The 9823-nt window shown below is 48.0% G+C and overlaps 1 protein-coding gene, 1 long non-coding RNA gene and 1 other non-coding gene across 3 annotated transcripts; 2 read left to right on the top strand and 1 right to left on the bottom strand.

The window, feature by feature from the left end:
• Positions 1-401: 401 nt before the first annotated feature.
• On the top strand, positions 402-3319 carry RPS13 (ribosomal protein S13). The gene is made up of 6 exons (XM_053449757.1): positions 402-505; positions 1700-1748; positions 2043-2121; positions 2355-2524; positions 3061-3161; positions 3248-3319. The coding sequence occupies exons 1-6, from the start codon at positions 483-485 to the stop codon at positions 3279-3281; spliced, it is 456 nt and encodes a 151-aa protein (XP_053305732.1). The 5' UTR covers positions 402-482; the 3' UTR covers positions 3282-3319.
• Positions 517-1525, bottom strand: LOC128467982 (uncharacterized). Its single transcript, XR_008345777.1, has 3 exons — positions 1449-1525; positions 1352-1415; positions 517-974 (listed from the first exon to the last, which is right to left on the bottom strand). It is a non-coding gene; the product is annotated as an uncharacterized LOC128467982 (long non-coding RNA).
• LOC128468064 (small nucleolar RNA SNORD14) lies at positions 2187-2276 on the top strand. The gene has a single exon (XR_008345783.1). It is a non-coding gene; the product is annotated as a small nucleolar RNA SNORD14 (small nucleolar RNA).
• Positions 3320-9823: the final 6504 nt, after the last annotated feature.

Raw genomic sequence — 9823 nt, 5'->3', positions numbered from 1 at the left:
GGCCAGCAATTCCTGCAACAAATGAACCAGAACCGACAGACTAAGACAAACAGATACATTAGGTACAGAAGGCTCGGCTCATAAGCTTACAATCTAGAAGTGGACTGAATTTCCAGGAAAAGGGAAAGAAATGGAACGGGTTGTATCACATGTATGTTTAAATCCCCTCACTGTATTATCATCTACCACTTCGGCTGGGAGGTTGTTGCACTTATCCACCACCAAATGCCTACCCCGGGCATATTTTGTGGCTGATTTTTAGCCACAATCTCTATTAGCTTGGTATCTCTATTACACCGCTTTCCTGCGCATGGATTCGCACTCAGACTGAGGCTTGACACGCAGAGTGTCACATGCTTGCCTAGAATGGGCAGGAGGCGCGGCTCGAGCCCTTACCCGCCCTCCTAGTGACGCACTTCCGCCCCAGGCTGTGATCAGCGCGCCGCTCACTTCCTTTCTCTCTTTTCCTCGCTGCCGCCATCATGGGTCGCATGCACGCTCCCGGGTAAGCGGGGAGTCTGGCGGGGAAAGGAACCTCAGAGAGTCCCCCGAGTCTTCGCTGGTGGCTGAGAAAGCGCTCAGTGCCCCGGTTACCTCAGAGAGGGCCTGGGGCCGAGCGCTCCGCAAAGGCCTCAGATCCTGGCTGCCATGCGCTACCTGGGCCGGCGGCCTGTAGGGTCCGCACCCAGCCGGGGACTCTGATTATAGCCAAGGGGGCAGGCGTGGGACAAATACTAGCCGGGGTGGGCAGGTTCTCATCGCTAATAACAGCTGAGGGGTAAATGGGGTGACGCGTGGCCGGGGCTGATGCATGTGCGTGAGGCCCATGTAGTCACTGACTGCCCCGGTGCCTTCACTGTCACCCCGGCATCCACTGCCTGCTATCACCCGGTGTCCTGCGGCTTTACCTCCTGCATGTAGCGCTGCGCCTGCCTCTCGTGTAAATACGCCTGGTGCAGTTCAGTCACTTTACGCTCTGTCCCACGTTAATACCCCGTGTCTGCTGCATGTACTGCCGTTACTACCCGGCTAATACCCCGTGTCTGCTGCATGTACTGCCGTTACTACCCGGCTAATACCCCGTGTCTGCTGCATGTACTGCCCTTACTACCCGGCTAATACCCCGTGTCTGCTGCATGTACTGCCCTTACTACCCGGCTAATACCCCGTGTCTGCTGCATGTGCTGCCGTTACTACCCAGCTAATACCCCGTGTCTGCTGCATGTACTACCCGGCTAATACCCCGTGTCTGCTGCATGTACTACCGTTACTACCCGGCTAATACCCCGTGTCTGCTGCATGTACTACCGTTACTACCCGGCTAATACCCCGTGTCTGCTGCATGTACTACCGTTACTACCCGGCTAATACCCCGTGTCTGCTGCATGTACTACCGTTACTACCCGGCTAATACCCTGTGTCTGCTGCATGTACTACCCGGTTAATACCCCCATACCTGCAGCATCCGGTGCCATTAATCTGCCCTGTGTTAATACCCCATGCCGAGTACATGCAGTGACTTTGCCCCATGCTTACAGCATATAAAGCAGTTAGTAAATACTAATACCGTACACTGGGTGTAATAACCCCCATGCCTGCAGTGCCATTAATCTGTCTCATGTTAATACCCCTGCGTTGCAGCTGCCGGCCCTGCAATCTGTATGAATTCTTCTATTAATGTCTGTTTCTTTGCTCATAGAAAGGGCCTGTCCCAGTCTGCTCTCCCGTACAGACGCAGCGTCCCAACCGTAAGTACCCCGTCCGTCCGTCTGTCCCCTCCTCTGCATTATATCCTCCGGGTGACATTAATGGGGGGCTGAGACTCCCTTATCGGGGGACACGTTTACCTTCATTTTAATGCATGCATCTCTGATGCTTGTGCCGTGCTTTACCACAGGTGTGATAGGGATTTATGCTGGTTGGGCTTAAGTTCACTTTTAACCTAAACCTCTTATATTTAATTCATTATTTTTGAATTGGATTTGTGAAGCGGAGACTTTTGTGCCGCGGCGTTCTGCAGGTTAACGGTATTTTTCTTCCAGTGGCTGAAACTGACATCTGATGATGTGAAGGAGCAGATTTTCAAACTGGCCAAGAAAGGTCTGACCCCGTCCCAGATCGGTGAGTGTGCAGAATACCCCGGGCTGTTAAATGCGGGGGGTCCGGGGTCCGGCTCCTCGGGGCACTCGCTATGATGATGGATTTCCTCCATTCGCAGTTTCCTCCAGAAAGGTTTACCTTGTGTTGGTTTGACCCTTCCTTGGATGTCTGAGCGATGTTCTGGCGGTCGCCCCCGGTAATGCTATGTCTGTGACTCTCAATGTGTTCTAATCCACTCCTTATGGCCCCCCCAGGTGTCATCCTCAGGGACTCCCACGGTGTTGCCCAGGTTCGCTTCGTGACCGGCAACAAGATCCTGCGTATCCTGAAGTCCAAGGGGCTCGCCCCGGACCTCCCCGAGGATCTCTACCACCTGATCAAGAAAGCCGTGGCTGTCCGCAAGCATCTTGAAAGGAACAGGAAGGTAACGAGACTTCTGATGTCCGAGCATCATGGGAGTTGTAGTGCGGCTGCCTGGGAATTCTTGTTTGCTGGAAGCGTGTCTTCCGTTTGTCTGACCTGTGCATGTTCCATGGTCACCCAGGTCAGCGGTGGGTTCGTGTAAGAGAAGCTTAGAATGTTCTGTGATGTCACGTGTGTAGCGTGTTCTCTACATGTTAACCTGTCGTGGAAACCTCCCGTTGGATGTGACCTTATTCTTGAAATCCAGTTAAATGCCCCAAACATTCTGGAGTTGGGGTCGCGATTCAGTTTTTTTTGTCGCTTTGGGGTCGTTGGACCGGGTTGTTCTGCGTCATGCACATTGCGGGGTACCGGACCCTCACTTGTTCCTCGCTGTTTACCATAACATCTTGGCGTGTTTGTGGCACGCCTCATGTGAGACTTCTCGGTGTGTGGGGGGGATCCTGCTCTGTGGGTTGAGGGGACTTGTTGGGGGGGGCAGTTCTGTTTTACCGTAAAGCTAATTTTTTGACCCCATTTTTTTCCTCCTCGTTCTAGGATAAGGATGCCAAGTTCCGCTTGATTCTGATTGAAAGCAGAATCCACCGGCTGGCTCGTTACTACAAGACCAGGAGAGTGCTTCCACCCAACTGGAAATAGTAAGCGGGGGATGGGAACGAAGCGGATCGGATTCTCTGTTTCGTTCTGCGATTCGAATATTAACAACTTTTTTCCTTTCTTTCAGCGAATCGTCCACAGCTTCAGCCCTCGTCGCATAAACTTTTTTCTCGAAAGAATAAACTTTCAGTTAAATCTCCTCGTTGCGTTTGTTTCATTGTCTGTAAACGTTCTGGACGCCGGCCGTTGAGGTTGGTCGGGGGATTGGTTTTTCAGTTTAGTGCAGAGACCCCCTCTGCTTTCTGACTTCAAAATACCAAATATGTGTGTATATACTTATAATGGGGGGGCATTTTGAAGAGTATAAAGAGTGATTATACTGTAGTCCTGTTATAAACACAATACTGCGGGGGTCCGAATACATGGTGGGGGGCGGTCGGCTTAAATAACGGGAGGAGTTCTTGGTGTAACTGGCCGAAGCCTCGTCTGGTCGCCTCTTGGTGATCATCGGCGTCTCGTGGGGGGGCGAAGGTTTAGGATCGCTGAAGCCGACTGCGACACGACTCTTCACACACGTTGCCCCGCATGGGGACGGATCTGGGGGAAGAATAAAACCTTATAAATTGCTTTAATGGCATCAACAGTGTGCTACAAATGGTTAATGCCTCTGAGTAAAGGCTTTTTTGGTGTCCTCTATCTGTAGAAAGGGCTTCACCCTGCGGATGGATAGTAATTGGAGGTAATTGCTTGATACGCTCCGGGCCCCTCGCTCAGCGGGGAGACCCCTGGACCCCTCTGTGTGCTGATGCAGAGTAATTGTTTATTTCCGTGGGTCCCGATCACCTCGATGCGTTTCTACGCTGAAGGCTTCGCGTGGACAGTTTTCCTAATTAGATTATAAAAGCATCCACAAAACACTTTCAGGAAAGCGGGGGGCTGTCTGGCTTACAGCAAAGAGACAGCCGCTGCTTCTTTACCTGAAATCCGTTTTATGGTGTAAGATTTTTAAGGGAATTTAATCAAAATCGAAGCGCGAAGCAAGCGGGGACAGTTCTAAAATTCCAGTTCTTCTACCCAAAGCTGTGAGGTACGGCTCAGTCAGGGCGTCGGATCCGGTTCTTCGAGGGGAATGCGGGTTCTGCTGCTGGAGCGTCTCCCCCTCGAGTCCTGCACCGGTCAGACCCAATAACTTTGTTGTGAGATTTAATGCCCAGAAGATACAGACCTGCAATTTAATAATGTGGCTGAAATGATAATGCAGCAGGAGCACGCGGTGCGATTAATATTTTGGTGGCCAGTAAGTAAGCCTCATGGCTATTAAATAACCGGCGGCTGACCAGTATAACGCCGGCGGTTCCCGTCTCCGGGGGGTGAATGTTTGAGAAGCGGCTCGGAGACGTCCGATCCGAACGCCCCGCAGAGACGCGCCGTTGTGTTAAAGCGGCTATCAGAGAATCTCGAGAGCGCGGTGGGAATCCTGAAACGATGATTTTTTTGCTGAAAATATGAAGCTTTGGGAGGACGAGAAAGTTACTTTTCTGACCCGAGAGTCATTAAAGCATTAACCCTATAGCCCCTGTCCAGAAATTCGTGTCATGTTTAAGCAGACAGGCTGCTTATAGTCGCCCCCCTTCTGGTCATGTATGGAATATACATGACCAGAGGGGGGGCGACTATAATGAGGTTATAGAGCGGGTATACAGGTGACACCTAACCCCCAAATTTATCCTTCAGACAGAATTTAATACTTAGAATTTACGGGACCTTTTATTAGACTGACATAAAAATGTAAAATTAGATGCTTTCAGGAGCTCGGAGGTCTCTTCTTCGTAATAATTCAGTCGGAGTAAACGGAGCTCATGGGCCCTTTTTAGCCTCCAATGGTTTCATTTTTGGTCAACAGAACTCAGAAGGCACTCGGCAGATGGTTGGGATCGGTTACAGAATCCCACCGCGGAGTATCCCACTCGGTTTAGTCTTTAAATGAACCCAAAAAATCTGCAAGGGGTCCCCATTATACAGACCCCCCTCAAACTGCAGGGGTATTTATGAAGTGTATCCCCCCCACGGAGCCGTTACCCCGATCACGCGGAATTAATCGTTTTCTGAGTTCCTCGGCTTTAGACGCCTCGTTAATCTTTATTTCCCGCGTTAATCGGAATCTGGCTGCTTCGGAAAACCTGTGTGTAAAAATTCACGGCGTGTGACCGAGACGGCGAGGATCTGAATGTTAATTCCTCCGCTGGGGGCCGGATCCATAGAACATTCCTTATTGCGTTCGGTGAGATGAGGAACCCGAGCGGCTATCGGAGGGGCGGCGTGTATCGTGATTCGCCCAATAGAAACACTGAAAGTCTATCACGATAAAATCACCGGATTATTTAAAAAAAAATGAAAGAGAAACATTTTTGGGGGGACTTAAAGTTTAAGTAGTGAGTTTCACTTTACTGAAAGAGTGGTAGATAAGTGGATCAGCTTCCCAGCGGAAGTAGTAGAGGGTAATACACTGAGGGGATTAAACATGCATGGGATAGACATACGGCTCCTGAATCTAAGACGAGACCAACGACTGATTAAGGTTTGAGTCTTTACAGCAGGAGAAACGGGCGGCTAGACGGGGGCCGATCTGCCGACAGGTTCTATTCTTCTGCGATTTCATGAATAATGTTGTATTTTGTATTTCATCCTCCAGATCTCTTCAGTAAATTCTTCCTTTCTTGTCAATAATTGCCCCAAAAAACAAACCAGACATTTTTGTTAGAGGTCATTACATGGAGAATGGGGGGAGGTGCAGTTCCACAAATGGCCACCGGGGGGCAGACCGGATACCAGCCCTGGTGCTTCGCTTCTCAGGTTAACCTCTACTTGCCCAGGGATACAGTGTTAATAGTTCAATATTTGATTCGTTCATTAAATAAATAATATAACTGGTAAAATTCCACATTCATATTAAAATAAATTATCCCCGTGGCTCGCGATTAACCTGTTAATAAGCAGGGAAAACTCACAAGAACTCAAAACTAATAAACAGCTGCGATTGGCCGTGTTTTATAGAAGCTAAAATAGGTTTATGTTAGATTTTGTTACATTGTTTTAAAAACAGTCTATACAGAAATCCAGATTAGGCTGAAGTTTTGCATTATATGGTAATCTTGAAATAATACTTTTTAAAATTATTTACTTTGTAGCTAGAAATTGTTAAAAAACAAAGTCGGATATATATTTATATTTATATATGTGTGTGTGTATAAATATATATATATAATGTAATTATTATTAGGTAAATACTTCTACTGACGCTCTAATAATACTCCTAGCTTTAGAGGGCAGCGCTCGGGGGTCGGGTTTTCAGAGATGAGCAGAATGAGGGGCCGACGCTGGGGAGCTTCTCCTGCAGCAAGGGCTGGGCCGGCCCTGTATAATGTATAGTTAATGCAAGGGGTGTGCTGAGGCGCATGGAGGCTGCGAGATGCAGTGAAAACAGGGCTCCCGTGAGGCAAAATCGAGGGGAGAACAGGAAAGGAAGGGAGAGCTGCATGGATAACGAGAGAGTGAGTGTGTGTGTGTGGGAGAGTATAGTGTTAATGTAGATAAGTGTGTGTATATGTATGAGTGTTGACGTGTGCAGCTAGAGTGTGGGTTAGTGTATGATGTCAGCGTGAGTGAGTGAGTGTGTCAGTGTATGATGTCAGCGTGAGTGAGTGTGTCAGTGTATGGTGTTGGGGTGTGTAGATATGTTAATGTATAGTGTTAGGGTGGATGAGTGTGTGTATATGTATGAGTGTTAATGTGTGGAGCTAGAGTGTGGGTTAGTGTATGATGTCAGCATGAGTGAGTGTGTCGGTGTATGGTGTTCAGGCGTGTAGGTATGTTAATGTTAGAGTGTCGGGGGTCAGCCTCGGGTTAGTGGTGTTTGGGGGAGAAGTGTTTGTATATACGTGAGTGTAGTGTCAGAGTGTGTGTATATTAGTCTATGGTGATAGCATGAGTGTGCATGTTACTATGTGGTGTCAGCATGTGTGTGAGTGCTTGGTGTTATTGTGAGTGTGCGTGTCACTGTATAGTGATAGAGTGTCAGGGGTGAGACTGGGGTTAGTGCTGTGAGGGAGAAAGTGTATGTATGATGATGTTGTGAGTGAGTGGGTGTATGAGTGGGTAACTGATTTATCGAAGCATTACTCGGAGTATCTCACTCAAGCTCAGGGTTTGTTAACGGGACTCATCGGCTTAACGAGTTTCCCAATCACTGTTTAAAGAGAACGGCCTGAGATGAAGTGCGAGCCGCGGACGCCGCGTCCGAAGCCATCAATCTCTCTCGCAATTTGCTTTTATTCTTTTGGCAAAAACAACGAATTCTTTCATTATTTCAGATTCCTTAAAATGAATGATATTTTATTTTGCCTGTTTTGTTTTTTTTCCTCCCCAGCTGTTTTTTTGGCACATTCTGTCATTAAGGAAAGTGCTTTGTGATGAATGAGTGGGACGCGTCGGGGGCCGGGGGGGGGCGGTTTCAGGAAAGTCTTGGCCAACGAGACGAGGCGACGATGAATCCGGCCGGGTGCTGAGCGTTAATAATTAGTATAGTAATAGCAGAATTCATTATTATTAACCCCTTAATGACAAAACCCATGTACGGGCTCAAAATGCATTGTTTTCAATGGGTTTAGGGACCGCCCATTGTCTTTAAGGGGTTAATATATTTAAAGCCCCCCCCCAGACGCCACGTACACTTTAACGCTACGACAGCTGTGCGGCCCCTTTAAGTGTTCGTGGCGGTCTCTGCAGACACGCATTTGCCCCTTTCCCAACCTCCCCGGGGTGCAGTTCTGCGCTGGAACTACAACTCCCATCATCCGCAGAGCAGCAGGAGCTTTAAGTTAGAGCCATCGCTCTGTACAGATATTTAGACCGAACGCCGTTATCTCGCTCGCTTTCCCTGAGGTTATTTTGGTTTCAGACACATTTTTTTTTATATAAAAATCATCTAATTGATTAATTGCCCCCAATTTTTTGTTTTGGGGGGGTCACAGAAGGTCACATGAATCCTCCGTTCGCCGATCGCAGCCAGAGATCTGGAGTTTTTTTTATTCCAGGGTAACATTCGGACCCAAGGTCAAGCGCCTGAGCGATTCGCAAACCGCATTACCCCCCCCCATTCCCCTCACTGACCCCCCCGCCGGTGACTATTAACATATTTATGGGCCGATGAAGGGCCGGCTGATTACCCTGCGATGGGAGTCTGTGCTTTAATGTGACGCAGAGGCAGCATTAGAACCCTAATGATATCCTAATGGAACGGCCGGGGTATCACTTCAAATAAAAGCGCCCCGGGAGCTGCATATATAAATCCTGCCCAGAGAACGAGCGGGGAGCGGGGGGAGAGGGACGCGGGGGGGGCATAAATTATCTGCAGTGCTTTTATTTAATGAAGGTTCTCTGATCACCTTACTGTCCTTACAAACCAACCAGCAACTTAACAATACGGGAGAGATAACCGAATGGGGAGGAATAATCCTGCAGAACCAGAGAATGATGGCGGCTCCTATAGTATACACGCTGCGTAAGGTGGGTGTCTAATAAACAGAAATTATATCCTAACCCGCAAACATAATCACGCGGTTATCTACTGTATAGAGCTGGGAAACGTATTATTTTGGGGCAAAAATGACATTGACTTTTAACCCTTTCCAGACCAGGGACAAGCTGGCGACAGAGAAGGTTTTTTTTTGCTTTGGAAGTTGGTTTCTACGTTTGCTGACCCCCCTCCCCGCACCCCCCCCCAGAATTTCAAAGAATTTCCAGCTTTATTATTCAACTGCGCATGATAACGTCGCGCATGTCGCAAGATACGGGCTTACAAACTCACTCTTTCATTTGAATTAAAGGGTTAATTTACTTTTTTTTTTTTTTTTTGCTGCAAAAGAACAAAGATGGGAATTAAAGAATGAAAGCCTAATGTTTAAAGGCGCTTTATTCTTACATCCATGATACATCTGCCCCAAAACCCGGAAAGGGGTAACCCGGAGCCCGCCGCCCCCCCCAGGGTCTGCGGAGAACATCTCTATGTAATGAAATCCGTTTAAAGCCACCGCGTCCTATAAACAAACGATTCATACGCTAAAAAAACGTGAAACTTTGTATTGAGATCCCTTCTGTGTTGCAGATATTTAGGACAGAGTCCTGCATCGGTCCGAGAGTCCTGCATCGGTCCGAGAGTCCTGCATCGGTCCCAGAGTCCTGCATCGGTCCCAGAGTCCTGCATCGGTCCCAGAGTCCTGCGCCAGTCTTGGAGTCCTCTACCAGTCCTAGAGTCCTGCGCCAGTCCCAAAACACATTAGAGGTTTTTCAAGAGACGCAGATGAGAGAGGCGACCGGATGAATCTAAACCCAAGAGATGTAATGTTGGTGTGAAATTTCCTTAAAAACTATATATTTTGTTTAAAAATCTTTATTATTAATTCCCCAAAAACAAAATAACAAAAATGACATTAATTACAAATATTTTGACAGCTCCGGCACAGACTGTCTTTCATTAACCCCCGAGGCGCCTCATCTTGTGTTTCCTCCCATCTCTGTTCGGACTCGTATATATTTTTCCAAATGAGGGGTCTTATCATATACCCCCCCCGGGGGGCACAAAGGATTATTCAGGGACATTTTAGTTTTTGGCTCTAAATAAAATACATGATAATTATAGTTTTGC

The sequence above is a fragment of the Spea bombifrons genome, chromosome 10 (assembly GCF_027358695.1).
Source record: "Spea bombifrons isolate aSpeBom1 chromosome 10, aSpeBom1.2.pri, whole genome shotgun sequence".
NCBI classification, from domain to species: domain Eukaryota; kingdom Metazoa; phylum Chordata; class Amphibia; order Anura; family Pelobatidae; genus Spea; species Spea bombifrons.
This window is presented reverse-complemented; position numbering and strand designations above follow the sequence as displayed.